Genomic DNA, 17,992 nt, shown 5'->3' on the forward strand with positions numbered 1-17,992 from the left:
AATGGCTGATACTCTTCCAAAATTAATGACATCAAACCACAGATCCAAAAATCTGAGAGACCACCAAGCAAGATAAATGCAAACAAAAACAAAAACTACATTTAGGCATATCAGATATAAGCTGCTGAAAAACAAAGATAAGGAAAAAATTGGAAAATGAGGAAAATAAACATTACCTACTGAAGAGCAAGGATAAGAATCATACACAGGGCCCTGGCCAGTTGGCTCAGAGGTAGCGTCAGCCTGGCGTGCGGGGGACCCGGGTTCGATTCCTGACCAGGGCACGTAGGAGAAGCACCCATTTGCTTCTCCACCCCCCCTCCTTCCTCTCTGTCTCTCTCTTCCCCTCCCGCAGCCGAGGCTCCATTGGAGCAAAGATGGCCCGGGCGCTGGGGATGGCTCCTTGGCCTCTGCCCCAGGTGCTAGAGTGGCTCTGGTCGCGACACCCTGGAGGGGCAGAGCATCGCCCCCTGGTGGGCAGAGCGTCGCCCCTGGTGGGCGTGCCGGGTGGATCCCAGTCGGGTGCATGCGGGAGTCTGTCTGACTGTCTCTCCCCGTTTCCAGCTTCAGAAAAATACAAAAAAAAAAAAAAAAAAAGAATCATACACAGCAGACTTCTTATCAGTTACTATGCAAGCAAGAAGACAATCGAGACAAATTTTAAAGTACTATGAAAGAAAAAATGGTGTCAATCCAGGATTCTATACCATGCAAAAATAGTCTTCAAAAATGAAGAATAAAGACTTTTTCAGACAGAAACCATCACTAGCAGGCCTCTTCTGCAGGAAATGCTAAAGGAAATTCTGTAGGGAGAAGGAATATGATATTACTCAAAGTTGGATCTACACAAAGAAATGAACATTGGAATTGGAATAAATAAAGGTAAATAAAATTCATTTATTTTTAATTTCTCTAAAAGGAAAATGATTGTCTAAAGTAAATATTGTATGTTTATGGCATAACTAAAAGTAAAGTATATGACAACTCTAGTACAAAGTATTGGAGGGAGGGATTTGGAATATATTGTAGTAAGTTTCTGTACTACAAAAATTATTTAAAGCTAGACTTAGATGAGGGGAAATGGATTCTGTAAAATCTAGGGAAACCACTAACCTATTCAGAGGTCTAAATAAGAAATCAATAGAGATAAAACAAATAATAAAAATTGTCCAATTAACTAAGCCAAGGGGACAGGTGAAAAAACAGAACAAATGGAGCAAATAGAAAACAGCTAAGAAGACAAAAGATGTTAGTCCAACTATATCAATAATTATTTTAAATGTGATTGATTTAAACACACCAATTAAAAGATAAAAATGGAGTTTATCACATTGGATAAGATTCCCTAAATGCTATTTACAAAAAGTCTATTTTAAATATTATAATACACTAAAAATAAATGATGGAGAAAAATATATCACAGAAATACCAAAACAAATATGGTTGCAATTTTAATATTAGACAAGTAGACAATAGAACAAGGAATATTTTAGAGGTGAAGAGACACATTATATAATGATAAAGGGGTGGGCCCTTTAAGGGGTGATTCTTAATAATCATAAGAAATAATTATTTCTAAATGTGCTCCAAAATATGTGAAGCAAAAATTGATAAAGTTGAAAGGGGAAATAGACAAATATACAATTATAGCTGGGGACTTCAAAGCTTCTCTCAGTAATCAAAAAAAGGAGGTAGAAAATCAGTAAGATTATTGAACACCTGAAAAACATTTAACCAACATTTAAGTGCTCAATGTCAGTTTTTCAGAGTTTAAATGTTAATGATAGCCCTGGCTGGTGGCTTAGTGGGTAGAACTTTGGCCCAGCATTTGGACGTTATGGGTTCGATTCCTGGTCAGGGCACACAGGAGAAGCAGCTATCTGCTTTCCCCTCATTTCTCCCCCTTTTCTCCCTCTTCCCCTCCTGCAGCCAGTGGCTTGATTGGTTTGAGCGTGACCCGAGCACTGAGGATAGCTCTGTTGCAGCACATCAGCCTCAGGTGCTAAAATTGCTCCATACACAAGTATTGGCCCCAGATTGGGTTGCCAGGTGGATCTCTATGAGGGCACATGCAGGAGTCTGCCTCACTATCTCCCCTACTCTCAACCTAAAAAAAAAAGTTAATGACATTTATAGAACAATCTACCTTACAACAGCAGTGCCAACGAACATTCATCAAGATAGATCATACTCTGAACCATAAAACAAATTTATGGTTAGTAATTTCAAAGCAATACATGTTATTTAAAGTATATTCTCAGACCATAGCAGAATAAAAGTAGAAACCAAAAAGTGAAAGATATCTGGGTAGTCTTCAAATACATGGAAATTAAATAACACACTTCTAAAGCCCTTGGGTCAAGAGGAAATCTCACAGGAAATTAAAATGACTTTTATTGAAAATGCAACATCACAATATGTGGGATCCAGCTAAATCAGTACATAGAAGGAAATTCACAGCACTAAATGCTATAAATATAAACTAAAAAGCTTGACTTAGTTCTAACTTCTGCTTTAAGAAACTAGAGAAAAAAAGAGCATATTAAACCCAAAGAAAACAAAAAGAAGAGGATATTAAAGATTAATGCAGAATTCAATAAAATTGAAGATCATAACAATGACAGAGAAAAATGGATGAGCCAAAAACTGGTTTTTGGTAAAGATCAATGAAATTTTGAGCCTCTAGACCAGGGGTCTCAAACTCAACTCAGCATGTGGGCCGCAGAGCAAGATCACAGCCATTCGGCGGGCCGCACTAGGTCTACAAAAGGCAACTGTTACGCAACACTTTTCTCACTGCAGTTGAAAACAAAAAAAAATCAGTACAACAAGCACAATCGTACATGCAGTTTACTCAGTGTCACAAAACGACCAGAAACTGTAGTTCGCATCACAACTGCTGTTAACTAAGCTAATATCTAGCTAGGATGCTAGAGAAATGAAAAATACAAGTAGGCCCCTAGGCTTACTTAATTTTATCCAAAATATTTTGAACTTCGTGGATTAGTCTGCGGGCCGCACAAAATTGTTCGGCGGGCCGCGAGTTTGAGACCCCTGCTCTAGACAGACTGACCTTGGAAAAAAAGAGATAAGACACAAATTGCCAATATTACGGTTGGAAGATGGGGCATCACACTCACTCAACAGATCTTAAAAGGATAATAAAGGAATACTACAAATAACTCTATGCCCATGTATTCTATAGCTGAGATGAAGGGACTAAATTTTTGAAAGACACAAACTACCAAAATTTACTCAATAAGATATAACCTGAATAGTTATATATCTATAAATGAAATTTTGGTTAAAACCTATGACACCAAAAGAAAAAAAAACCCCAAATTGGAGTATATCAAACTAAAAAAAAGCTTCTGCATAGCAAAGGAAACCATCAACAAAATGAAAAGGCATCTGACTAAATGGGAGAAAACATTTGCAAATCATATATCTGATGAGTTAATATCCAAAATATATAAAAAACTCATACAGCTCAATAGCAAAAAACAATCCAAGTTAAAAATGGTCAGGAAATCTAAATAGACATTTTTTTGAAGACAAACAGTTGAACAAGTACACAAAAGGGTGCTCACCATCAGTAATCATCAGGAAATGCAAATGAAAACCACAATGAGATACCACCTTACACCCCTTAGAATGACTATTATCAGAAACACAAGAAATAACAAATGTTAGCGAAAATGTGGAGAAAAGGGAATCCTTATGCACTGTTGGTAGAAATGTAAATTGTTTAAGCCACTATGGAAAACAGTATGGAGATTCCTCAACAAATTAAAAATAGAACTACTACGTGATCCAGCAATTCCACTTCTGGCTATCCAAAGGAAATGAAAATACATATAATAGTAACTCCAAAAGATATTTGCAGCTCATGTTTACTGCAGCATTATTTACAGTTGCCAGGATGAAAACAATCTTATGTGTCCACTGATGGATGAGTGGGTTTTTAAAATGTGGTATATTTATACAATGTGATTTTATTTATCCATAAAAAACAATCTTGCCATTTGCAATCACATAGGTGAACCTTGAGGGCATTAAACTAAGTGAAATAACTCAGAGAAAGACAAGTACTATATGATCTCACTTATATGTGAAATCCCCCCCCCCAAAAAAAGCAAAAATGCCCCACAAAAATATCAAGTTCAATGATACAGAGAACAGATTGGTAGTTGCCAGCGGTGATGTGTATGTAAGAGAGAAATGGATGAAGTGGGTCAATAGGTACAAAGTTTATTATAAAATAAGTAAGTCGTGGAGATGTATTGTACAGCATGGCGGCTATAGTTAATACCATATTGCATATTTGGAAGTTGCTAAGAGAGAACTTAGAAATTCTCATTACAAAAAAAAATTTTGCAGCTATCTAAGGTGATGAATGTTAACTAGATTACTTCCCAATGTATATACAAATATCTGATCATGTTGTGTACCTAAACTAATATAATGTTATATGTTAGTGATATCTAAATTTTAAAAAAGAAAGCCTTCTGCAAAGGAAACTTCATGCTCAGATAATTTCACAGTTTAAACAGCAACCATCTAAGGAAGAATGACAGAAATTCCTGATAAGCTCTTCCTGAAAATAGAAAAGGAGGAACACTTTCCTCCTTTTATGAAGCCAGCTTTACCCTGATACCAAAACTAGACAAAGACTTCATAAGAAAAGAAACCTACAAACCAATATTTATCATGCACGTAGAAACAAAAATTCTCAACATTGACTTAAAAAATTGAATCTGTGCCTGACCTGTGTTTGCACAGTGGATACAGCTTTAACCTGGAATGCTGAGGTTGACACCCTGGGTTTGACACCCTGGGCTTGCCCAGTCAAGGCACATACCTGCTCCTCCCCTACTGCCTTTCTCTCTATCTCACTCCTCTAAAGTCAGTAAATAAAATCTTAAAAATTTGAATAGAGCAATATACAAAACATAATATGTTATAACCAAATGGGTTCATCTTGGGAATACAAGATAAATTTAAAGTTTATTATTGGAAAACCAGTTACTATAATTCACCATATTAGGAGAGTAGAGAATAATCACATTGTCATCACAATAGATGCAAAAAACTCACCTGACAAAATTCAACATTTATTCATAAAAAATAGTTCTCACAAGCTAGAAATAAAAGGGTACATCCTTTAATAAAAGCCATCTTAAAAACAAAACAAACAAAACCAAAACAACATCAACAAAAAACCATAGAGCTCACATTGTTGTTAAAGGTGAGATAATGAATGCTTTACTTCTAAGACCGGGAACAAGGCTAAGATGTCCTCTGATACCAGCATTATTCACCATTGTATTGGAAGTACTAGCCAATGCAATAAAGCAAGAGAAAGACATAAAAAGCATACAAATTAGAAGAAAAAAATGTCTATTTCTAGACAACATAATTAAGTAGAAAACCCCAAAGAATCTACAAAAATCTCCTAGAGCTATCAATCATTTTTATATTCCAGCAATGAACAATTGGAATTTGAAATAAAATTTAAAATGTCACTTTTTAGCATTGCCCCATATTAAATACTTAAAAATAAATTTCACGCCTGACCTGTGGTGGCTCAGTGGATAAGGCGTCAACCTGGAAACACTGAGGTTGCCGGTTCAAAACCCTGGGCTTGCCTGGTCAAGGCACAAATGGGAGTTGATGCTTCCAGCTCCTTCCCCCTTCTCTCTCTCTCTCCCTCTCTCTCCTCTCTCTCCTCTCTCAAAATGAATAAATAAAAAAAAAAATAAATTTCATAAAATATGTGTAGGCACTGTGTGCTAATGGGGAAAAAACTGTGATGAAAGAAAAAATAAATAGAAAATACATTACATTCTTGGATTGGAAGACTTGTTTTCATTTCTCTTCAATTTGATTGATAGATTAAACACAATCCTAATCAAATTTATAGCAGTCTCTTTGTAGTTATTAATGAGGTTGCAGGTAGAACAAAAATAGAATGCAGAATATGAGAAATACATTTAATTGTACTGCAAATGTATGACATAACTTCATTGAAGGTGATGTGGAAGAAACCCAGGTAATTTTGTAAAATATAACCCCTCTCCCCCAATAGAGGACTTGTATTGCATCTTTAACTTATAAATATATCTTAGGAATTGTCTGAATCTTGTTTCTGTAGTTGGACATCTCTTACTCTTTCACTAAACCAGGAAACAGAAAATTTTCCATACTCCTCCTTCCCCATAAGCATTATGTTAACTTGTACTGGCCAGTACTGTGTCACATAGTCACTCTTAGCTGTGAGGGGGTGGGTGCTGGGAAAGTGAGTAACTGGCAAAGGGGAATAGGATTGCCTTCAATGACCTAGATCATGACTCATTTATTGCTTGGAGAAGGTATGTTGCCACCGTGATAAATTGAGGTCTCGTTTTCAAAGAATAAAGTGAGGACAATGGTCATTTTTAGGTAGTCGTCCTATCTGCCACATCTGGCCTTTAGGAATATGCTGGTTCTTCTTCTTTAGCAAGGTATCAATTTTTTTTTTTTTTTTTTTTTTACAGAATTTCACAATGTTGGTGTAGGGGAATTACTGAGATACCATCTTACTCTGCTGTCCTCTTAAAAGTTGATTATAATGGTTCTAGGAAAGTGGGGTTCCCAGAGTCACAGTGCTTATTAGTGGTAGAGAAGACTAAAAAGCAAATCTCTTTGCTCCCAGATTGCTGTTCTTTCTCACTATAATTCACCTGGCCTAAAGTTTTTTCTAAAAGATCCTTTAGGAAAAAACCCCAAATGAATAACAAAATCAATTAGAACAAGCCAAAAACAACCAAAGAAAAAGTAAAAACAAAGCAGGATAGTAAAATAACAGATAAATTATCCTCAATCAAATGAAAACTGGGAAAGGGGCTGTGCATGGGGGTGGGGAGGACATCCACAGAGTTCCTTATACACTAGTATTGCTTGAATCTATTGCAGTGGTGTATGTTTTATCAATTAAATTTGTATTTTGGGAAAATAATATGTGAATTTGTTTTAAAAAATCAAATAGTGCTACTAGACTTATAAAACTATACCCTGTTCCTTTTCTCTCCATTCCTAATTTCTATTCCCAGAGAGAAAATTTTGTAAGTGTAACTCCTCATTTTTACTCCATTTTTCTAAATTATTAGTTTACCCTGCTATTTTGTAACATTTTTTAGATTTTTTATTTAACTGTAGAAAATAATAACTTGCCACCACCAATATCTCTGACACACTTCACTCTCATACACAAACTTTCCACTCCTTTCTAGAAAGATAATTATGTAGCCATTTTGGTTAAATTCCCATTTAATTGGTACTTTAATATTTCTTTTTAAATGTGTCAATGCAATAAAATCCCTTAGGTTTTTGTTAGTTTTATTATTTTCTTGGTTATGTTTTTATGAAGCTAGCTAGGTCCATGTGAACTGGTTATTCTCTGATACAGAACTATGAATAAATTCACGGGGCAGCTCCAGTTCATTTCCATTCCTTTGCATCTCTTATTCCATGTATGTACTCTTATTCATTTTCACCATATACTTAAGCTCCCCATGATCATATCACTCACCCTTGTCCTTATTAGCACCTCTGTCATATGAATATTCTTGGCCTTCCCGATGGACCCAAATATCACTTTGCTGCAGCGTTACCTTAATTTTTTGTGGGTGCATGTTTCTGAAACCACAAAGCAATCCTGGTCTAATGGCTTTTATTCTGTTCTCCAGCTTTGCCTTCTTAGGTTCTGTCCATTCCCAGAAAGAAGAGGAAATGACTGAGTCCCAGGTAAATTTTAAATAGTATATTTTTTTCCCTGCTTTATAGTGTAGTTAATGAGGATTGCAGCAATCTATACACTAAATTGGAAAATCTTACATAGATAAAACATATTTTCAGAGGAAATAGAGTTGGAAGATTAAAACCAGGAAAAAATTAAAATATGGTTATGCAGAAAAATGTTCATTCAGAGAGATTAAAGTTGGGCTTCAATTTTGAATTACATTATTAGAGGTATAACAAACCTGAACAAATTCATTACATAATTTGCATTGTACATAAGGATAAAAAGAACATTTCTAAGTAGAAGTAAGCTTTCCATTGGTACCTAGGTCAATGAGTACATTATAGTGTGACCTCTTGTAGTTGATAAACCCAGCTTTTAAAAAAAAACTTTTTCTATTTATTTGAAAGATGGGAAAGGAAAGAGGGAGAGAGTGAGAAGAGTCAACTTATTCCACTTAGTTGTTTCATTTAGTTGTGAATCCATTTGTTGCTTCTTGTGCCCTGACCAGGCATTGAACCTGTGACCTTGGCATGCAAGGATGACACTCCATCCACTTAGCCACATGGCCAGGGCTAAACCCAGCTTTTTTGAATGGTGTTTTTATCAATGATAAAATGAAGAATATATGTTAAAATAGCCCAACATTGGAAAAAACAGAAATGAAGATTATCAGAAAAAAGGGTAAATTATAGTATTGCATGTAATGGAAAACTACACAATAATAAAACAAATAGAAGATTACTGCTACTCAAAACAACATATAGTAGTTAAATCTCACAAAAATGTGCAGTAAGAGAAGCCAGAAATAAGAGTATATTCTATAAGGTTTCATTTATGTGAAGTTTGAAAAGTTGTAAAACGAAACTCGATATAGAAACCAGAATAGTGATTACCCTTGAAGGGGGTATTTACTGGGAAAGAGCATGAGGAATCTTCTGGAGTACTAAAATATTCTATATTTTGACCTGATGTTGGGTACACAAATATATATAATATAAATATCAGATTGTGACCCTGGCCAGTTGGCTCAGTGGTAGAGCATCAGCTTGGGTGTCCTGGGTTCTATTCCTGATCAGGGCACACAGGAGAAGTGCCCATCTGCTTCTCCACCCCTCCCCCTTCTCTCTCTTTCTCTCTCTCTTTCTCTTTCTTTCTCTTATCCCCCCCCCCCCCCCCCCCCCCGCCCTCTGTGCTGAGGTTTTGTTTTCGAGGTTTTGGGGTAGATACCTAGTAGAGGGATTGCTGGGTCATATGGTCATTCTGTTCTTAATTTTTTGAGGAACCACCATACTTTCTTCCACAATGGTTGTACTAATTTACATTCCCACCAACAGTGAATGAGGATTCCTTTTTTTCCTAGTCTCTCCAACACTTGTTGTTACCTGCCTTATTGCTCATAGGGAATCTAACTGGTGTGAGGTGGTTTCTCACTGTAGTTTTGATTTGCATTTCTTTAATAACGAGTGAGGATGAGCATCTCTTCATATATCTGTTGGCCATTTGTATGTCTTCATGGGAGAAGTGTCTGTTAAGGTCCTCTCCCCATTTTTTAATTGGATTGTTTGCTTGTATGTATCTGAGCTTTGTAAGTTCTTTATATATTTTGGATGTTAACTCCTAATCAGATCTGTTGTTTGCAAATATCATCTCCCATTTTGTTGGCTATTTGTTTTGTTGCCAGTCTCTTTTGCTGTGCAGAAGCTTTTGAGTTTGATATACTCCCATTCATTTATTTGTCCCTTTACTTCCGGCCAAATGCATAAATTATTTTCTACAGCCAAAGTCCATGAGTTTAGTGCCTATGTTTTATTCTATGTAATTTATTGTTTCAGGTCTTATATTTAGGTCTTTGATCCATTTTAAATTAATTTTTATGCAGGAAGACAAACCGTAGTCAAGTTTCATTCTTTTGCACATGACTTTTCAATTTTGTGTGTGTGTGTATGTGTGTGTGTGTCTGAAAGAGATAGACACAGCAAGGGACAGATAGAGACAGACAGACAGAAGGGAGAGAGATGAGGAGCACCAATTCTTGGTTGTGGCACCTTAGTTGTTTATTGATTGCTTTTTCATATGTGCCTTGACTGGGTGCGGGAGGGGGGGCAGTGGCGACAGCAGAGCAAGTGACCCCTTGCTCAAGCCAGCAACTTTGGGCTCACGACAGTGACCTTGGGCTTCAAGCCAGCGACCTTTGAGCTCAAACCAGCAACATGAGGGCATGTCTACATGTCTACAATCCCAGGCTCAAGCCAGTGACTCCATGTTCAATCTGGATGAGTCTGCACTCAAGCTGGCAAATTTGGGGTTTTGAACCTGGGTCCTCTACATTCCAGCCTAATGCTCTATCTGCTGTGCCACTGCTTGGTCAGGTAACTTTCCAGTTTTTCAAGCACTATTTATTGAAGGGGCCTTCTTTTCTGCATTGTGTGGTTTGGGCTCCTATATGGTTTTATTTCTGGACTCTCAATTTTATTCCAGTGGTCTGTGTGTCAGTTTTTTCTGTCAATTCCATGCTGTTCTCATTATCACGGTTCTGTAGTATAATTTGAAGTCAGGTAGTGTGATACCTCTGGCTTCATTCTTTTCCTCAGAATTGGTTTGGCTATTTGGATTTTTTTATGGTTCTATACAAATCTGGTGATTTTCTGTTCCATTTCTCTATAACAAGGGTCGGGAACCTATGGCTCGTGAGCCAGATGTAGCTCTTTTGATGGCTGCATCTGGCTCGCAGACAAATCTTTAATGAAAAAAATAATAACGTTAAAAATATAAAATATTCTCATGTATTACAATCCATTCATTTCCTACCGCTCATGTTCATGGTTGTGGGTGGCTGGAGCCAATCACAGCTGTCCTCTGGGACAACACCAAATTTTTATTGGGTAATACTTAACGTACATGGGCCGTTGTATCACTCTCACGGAATTAAATTTTAAAATATGTGGCGTTCATAGCTCTCTCAGCCAAAAAGGTCCCCGACCCCTGCTCTATAAAATGACATTGGAGTTTTAATGGGAATTGCATTAAGTTTGTATATTGCTTTGGGTAATATGACCATTTTAACTATGTTGAACCTTCCTATCCATGAACATAGAATATTTTTTCATTTCATTGTATCTTTTTAAATTTTCTTTAATAATTTTTTGTAGTTTTCAGTGTATAAATCCTTTACATTCTTTGTTAAATTTCTTTTAGGTATTTTTTTCTTTGCAACTGTAAAAGGGATTATTTTTTTGAGTTAGTGTTCTGAAGTTTCATTATTGTCATATAGGAAAGCAATAGACTTTTGAATTTGTATCCTGTGACTTCACTGTACTGGTTTATTGTTTCTAATAGTCTTTCTGTGGAGTCTTTGGGGTTTTCTATATACAGGAGCATGTCATCTGCAAAAAGTGAAACTTTTACTTTTCCAATATGGATGCCTTTTATTTCTTTCTCTTGCCTGATTGCTCTGGAGAAGACTTCTAGAACTATGTTCAATAAGAGTGGAGAGATAGGGCAGCCTTGTCTTGTTCCTGATTTTAGAGGAAAAGTTTTCATTTTTTCACCATTTAGTATGATGTTAGCTTATGGATTGTCATTTATGGCCTTTATTATATTGAGGTATTTTCCTTATGTACCCATTTTATTGAGTGTTTTAAACATAAAGGGATGCTATATCTTATCAAATGCCTTCTCTGCATCTATTGATATGATCATATGACTTTTGTTCTTTGTTTTGTGATATGATGTATAATGTATCGATTTTCATATGTTGAGCCATCCTTGTGCTCCTGGAATAAATTCCACTTCGTCGTGATATATTATTTTTTTTAATGCATTGCTGTATTTGATAGTATTTTATTTAGAATTTTTGCTTCTGTATTCATTAGAGATATTAGTATGTAGTTTTTTTTTTTGTATTTTTGTATTTTTCTGAAGCTGGAAACGGGGATAGACAGTCAGACAGACTCCCGCACGCACCCGACCGGGATCCACCTGGCACGCCCACCAGGTGGCGACGCTCTGCCCCTCCGGGGCGTCGCTCCGTCGCAACCAGAGCCACTCTAGCGCCCGGGGCAGAGGCCAAGGAGCCATCCCCAGCGCCTGGGCCATCTTTGCTCCAATGGAGCCTCGCTGTGGGAGGGGAAGAGAGAGACAGAGAGGAAGGAGAGGGGAAGGGGTGGAGAAGCAGACGGGCGCTTCTCCTGTATGCCCTGGCTGGGAATCGAACCCGGGACCTCTGCATGCCAGGCTGACGCTCCACCACTGAGCCAACTGGCCAGGGCCTGTAGTTTTATTTTCTTGTAGTGTCTTTTCCAGGTTTTGTTATGAGGGTTATGTTGGCCTCATAAAATATGTTAGGAGGTAGTGCTTTTTCTTTATTTTTTGGAGGACTTTCAGAAGAATAGGAACACCTCTTCTATGACTGTTTGGTAGAAATCACTAGTGTAGCTGTATGGTCCTGGACATTTTTTTGGTGGGGGGGTTGATAGTTGTTTCTATTTTCTCACTGCTTAATGTTAAGCCTAATTCAGAGGGACTCGAAACATTGAAGACACGAACAAAATCCGTCGACTCCACACCAAAGCTTTATTGTCTAGCTTGGCCAAGTGGCGGCAACTCTGACAGAAATCTGAGGGAGAGCGCACTGGCCCTTTGTTCTACCTAGTTTTTATAGTTTTTTTTTTTTTTTTTTCATTTTTCTGAAGCTGGAAACAGGGAGAGACAGTCAGACAGACTCCCGCATGCGCCCGACCAGGATCCACCCGGCACGCCCACCAGGGGCGACGCTCTGCCCACCAGGAAGCGATGCTCTGCCCACTCTGGGCGTCGCCATGTTGCGACCAGAGCCACTCTAGCACCTGAGGCAGAGGCCACAGAGCCATCCCCAGCACCCGGGCCATCTTTGCTCCAATGGAGCCTTGGCTGCGGGAGGGGAAGAGAGAGACAGAGAGGAAAGCGCCGCGGAGGGGTGGAGAAGCAAATGGACGCTTCTCCTGTGTGCCCTGGCCGGGAATCGAACCTGGGTCCTCCGCACGCTAGGCCGACACTCTACCACTGAGCCAACCAGCCAGGGCAGTTTTTATAGTTTTGCAAGTGGGAAGTACAGAAGCAAAAATTGCAGTTAGGTGCCCTTTACCACTATTGGTTATAGTCATATGCCCTTTAACATGATAGGACCATGTTCAATTTGCAAGCCATACATCATTTTGGAGAAAACAAAATTTATAAGTCAACACAATGGTAGAAAGATGCCTCTTACATATTAAGAGGCATTCCTATATTTTCTAATGTTTATCCGCCATCTCTTTGTCCAGAGTCACACACATTAACCACATGCATTCACATGGGAGAGGTAGTTTCCTGAAAATGGCTCATTACTATAAGAAAAGGTTTATTTTGGCTTTTCTCTTCCTGCACCTGGCTAGCCATTCACCCCTTTCCCCACAGGTGTACTGGAAGGTCAGTGAATCCATGTTTTCCTTCCCTTTGCATTTACAATACAATGCCAAGGGCCATCCTGGTTTTATGCCAATCACACAGTACAGAGATTATTCTCAAAATTTCTCTGCACACCTTAACCCAAATTAATAAAATGTTCTTCAAGCCTCTTAAAATATTAATATTAATTCTGTGCTTTTGGTACTTTACAACACTTGTGGGTGAGGTGGTGCAGTGGCTCCTCAGGGCTCCTCACTTAAGGTCTATTTAGGCTTTCCTCTTCTTTGTGACTCAGTCTAGGAAGATTGTATAGTTCTAGGAATTTATCCATTTCTTCTAGATTGTTGAATTTGGTGGTATATAATTTTTCATACTATTCTACAATGATCCTTTGTATATCTATGCTATCTGTGGTAATTTTACCTCTTTCATTTTGGATTTTGTTTATATGAGACCTTTTTCTTTTTTCCTTAGTGAGTCTAGCCAGAGGTTTATGAATTTTATTGATCTTTTCAAGGAACCAGCTCTTTGTTGAATTACTTATTTCTCTAGTTCTTCTGTTCTCTTTCATTTATTTCTGCTCTAATTTGTACTATTTCCTTCATTCTGCTGATTTTGGGTTGCCTTTACTTTTCTTTTTATAATTCCTTAAGATGTGATGTTAACTTGTTTACTTGGGATCTCTCTTGTTTCTGGATATACGTCTGTAATGATATAAACTTCCCTCTTATTACTGCTTTCACTGCATCCCAGAAAGTTTGATACATCGTGTTGTCATTTTCGTTTGTCTGTATTTAACTTTTGATCTCTACTTTTATTTCTTCTTTTTTAGAAGTATGTTGTTTAATTTTCACATTTTTGTGGGTTTGCTTACTTCTTTTTTGCAGTTGAATTCTAGTTTCAAAGCCTTATGGTGAAAAAATATGGTTGGTATAATTTCAATGTTCCTGAATTTGTTGATGTTAGTTTTGTGACCCAACATATGGTCTATCCTTGAGAATGTTCCATGCACACTGGAGAAGAATATACAATGTAATTTTTGGGCAGGAAATGTCTATTATGTCTGTTTGGTTCAGAATGTCATTTAAGGCTGGATTTTTTTTTTTTTTTTTTTTTTTATAATTTTATATTTTTAATGGGGTGACATCAATAAATCAGGATACATATATTCAAAGATAACAAGTCCAGGTTATCTTGTCGTTCAATTATGTTGCATACCCACCACCCAAAGTCAGATTGTCCTCTGTCACCTTCTATCTTGTTTTCTTTGTGCCCCTCCCACCCCCTATCCCTCTCCCATTCCCCCCTCCCCCCCGTAACCACCACACTCTTATCAATGTCTCTTAGTTTCAGTATTATGTCCCACCTACGTATGGAATAATACAGTTCCTGTTTTTTTCTGATTTACTTATTTCGCTTCGTATCATGTTATCAAGATCCCACCATTTTGCTGTAAATGTTCCGATGTCATCATTTCTTATGGCTGAGTAGTATTCCATAGTGTATATGTGCCACATCTTCTTTATCCAGTCATCTATTGATGGGCTTTTTGGTTGTTTCCATGTCCTGGCCACTGTGAACAATGCTGCAATAAACATGGGGCTGCATGTGTCTTTACGTATCAATGTTTCTGAGTTTTGGGGATATATACCCAGTAGAGGGATTGCTGGGTCATAAGGTAGTTCTATTTTCAGTTTTTTGAGGAACCACCATACTTTCTTCCATAATGGTTGTACTACTTTACATTCCCACCAACAGTGTATGAGGGTTCCTTTTTCTCCACAGCCTCTCCAACATTTGCTATTACCTGACTTGCCAATAACAGCTAATCGAACAGGTGTGAGGTGGTATCTCATTGCCGTTTTGATTTGCATTTCTCTAATAGCTAAAGAAGATGAGCATCTTTTCATATATCTGTTGGCCATTTGTATTTCTTCCTGGGAGAAGTGTCTATTCATATCCTCTTCCCATTTTTTTATTGGATTGTTTGTTTGTTTGTTGTTGAGTTTTATGAGTTCTTTGTATATTTTGGATATTAGGCCCTTATCTGAGCTGTTGTTTGAAAATATCATTTCCCATTTAGTTGGCTTTCTGTTTATTTTGTTATCAGTTTCCCTTGCTGAGCAAAAACTTCTTAGTCTGATGTAGTCCCATTCATTAATTTTTGCCTTCACTTCTCTTGCCATTGGAGTCAAATTCATAAAATGCTCTTTAAAACCCAGGTCCATGAGTTGAGTACCTATGTCTTCTTCTATGTACTTAATTGTTTCAGGTCTTATGTTTAGATCTTTGATCCATTTTGAGTTAATTTTTGTACAGGGGGAGAGACTGTAGTCCAGTTTCATTCTTTTGCATGTGGCTTTCCAGTTTTCCCAGCACCATTTATTGAAGAGGCTTTCTTTTCTCCATTGTGTGTTGTTGGCCCCTTTATCAAAAATTATTTGACTATATATATGTGGTTTTATTTCTGGACTTTCTATTCTGTTCCATTGGTCTGAGTGTCTATTTTTCTGCCAATACCATGCTGTTTTGATTGTCATGGCCCTATAATAGAGTTTGAAGTCAGGTATTGTTATGCCCCCAGCTTCATTCTTTTTCTTTAGGATTGCTTTGGCTATTTGGGGTTTTTTATAGTTCCATATAAATCTGATGATTTTTTGCTCTATTTCTTTAAAAAATGTCATTGGAATTTTGATGGGAATTGCATTAAATTTGTATATTGCTTTGGGTAATATAGCCATCTTGATTATATTTATTCTTCCTAGCCAAGAACAAGGTATATTCTTCCATCTCATTATATCTTTTTCAATTTCCCTTAACAATGGTTTATAGTTTTCATTATATAAGTCCTTTACATTCTTTGTTATGTTTATTCCTAAGTATTTTATTTTTTTTGTTGCAATCGTGAAGGGGATTATTCTTTTGAGTTCCTTCTCAGTTGTTTCATTGTTGGCATATAGAAAGGCTATTGACTTCTGTATGTTAATTTTGTATCCTGCGACCTTACTGTATTGGCTTATTGTTTCTAGTAGTCTTTTTGTGGATTCTTTGGGGTTTTCGATGTATAGGATCATATCATCTGCAAAAAGTGATACCTTTACTTCTTCTTTTCCGACATGGATGCCTTTTATTTCTTTGTCTTGTCTGATTGCTCTGGCTAGAACCTCTAGTACCACATTAAATAAGAGTGGAGAGAGTGGACAACCCTGTCTTGTTCCTGATTTAAGGGGGAAAGCCTTAAGTTTAGTGCCATTTAATATGATGTTAGCTGATGGTTTATCATATATGGCCTTTATCATGTTGAGATATTTTCCTTCTATACCCATTTTGTTGAGAGTCTTAAACATAAAATTGTGTTGTATTTTATCGAAAGCCTTTTCTGCGTCTATTGATAAGATCATGTGGTTTTTGTTCTTTGTTTTGTTGATATGGTGTATTACATTAACCGTTTTACGTATGTTGAACCATCCTTGAGATTCTGGGATGAATCCCACTTGATCATGATGTATTATTTTTTTAATATGTTGTTGTATTCGATTTGCTAGTATTTTGTTTAGTATTTTAGCATCTGTATTCATTAGAGATATTGGTCTGTAGTTTTCTTTTTTTGTGCCATCCTTGCCTGGTTTTGGTATGAGGGTTATGTTGGCCTCATAAAATGTGTTTGGAAGTATTGCTTCTTCTTCAATTTTTTGGAAGACTTTGAGTAGAATAGGAACCAAGTCTTCTTTGAATGTTTGATAAAATTCGCTGGTATAGCCGTCAGGGCCTGGACTTTTATTTTTGGGGAGGTTTTTAATGGTTTTTTCTATTTCTTCTCTACTGATAGGTCTGTTTAGGCTTTCTGCTTCTTCTTGACTCAGTCTAGGAAGGTTGTATTGTTCTAGGAATTTATCCATTTCTTCTAGGTTGTTGAATTTAGTGGCATAAAGTTTTTCATAGTATTCTACAATAATTCTTTGTATATCTACGGTGTCCGTGGTGATTTCTCCTTTTTCATTTTGGATTTTGTTTATATGAGTTCTTTCTCTTTTTTCCTTGGTAAGTCTTGCCAAGGGTTTGTCAATTTTGTTGATCTTTTCAAAGAACCAGCTCCTTGTTCTATTAATTTTTTCTATAGTTTTTCTGTTCTCTAATTCATTTATTTCTGCTCTGATTTTTATTATCTCCTTTCTTCGGCTGGTTTTGGGTTGTCTTTGTTCTTCTTTTTCTAGTTCCTTAAGGTGGGAAGTTAAGTGGTTCACTTGGGCTCTCTCTTGTTTGTTCATATATGCCTGAAGCGATATGAACTTCCCTCTTATCACTGCTTTTGCTGCATCCCATAGATTCTGATATGTCGTATTGTCATTTTCATTAGTCTGTATATATCTTTTGATCTCTGCACTTATTTCTTCTTTGACCCATTCATTTTTTAAAAGTATGTTGTTTAGTTTCCACATTTTTGTGGGATTTTTTTCCTCTTTTTTGCAGTTGAATTCTAGTTTCAAGGCTTTATGATCAGAAAATATGCTTGGTACAACTTCGATTTTTCTGAATTTGCTGATGTTGTTTTTGTGGCCCAACATATGGTCAATTCTTGAGAATGATCCATGTACACTGGAGAAAAATGTATACTCAGTCACTTTGGGATGAAATGTCCTGTAGATGTCTATCATATCCAGGTGCTCTAGTGTTTTGTTTAAGGCCACTATGTCTTTGTTGATTCTCTGTTTGGATGACCGATCTAGAGCCGTCAGCGGTGTATTGAGGTCTCCAAGTATGATTGTATTTTTGTCAGTTTTTGTT

General features: G+C 37.0%; 1 protein-coding gene across 1 annotated transcript in view; it reads left to right on the top strand.

Annotated features, from left to right (window-relative positions):
- Positions 1 to 17,992, top strand: part of LOC136318342 (zinc finger protein 569-like) — an 86,641-nt gene that overhangs the window by 45,268 nt on the left and 23,381 nt on the right. The window contains exon 8 of the mRNA XM_066250695.1: positions 7,728 to 7,785. Coding sequence (XP_066106792.1) covers positions 7,728 to 7,785 — 58 coding nt within the window. The remainder of the gene's footprint in view (positions 1 to 7,727; positions 7,786 to 17,992) is intronic.

Source organism: Saccopteryx bilineata, unplaced genomic scaffold (genome assembly GCF_036850765.1).
Source record: "Saccopteryx bilineata isolate mSacBil1 unplaced genomic scaffold, mSacBil1_pri_phased_curated manual_scaffold_48, whole genome shotgun sequence".
NCBI lineage: Eukaryota > Metazoa > Chordata > Mammalia > Chiroptera > Emballonuridae > Saccopteryx > Saccopteryx bilineata.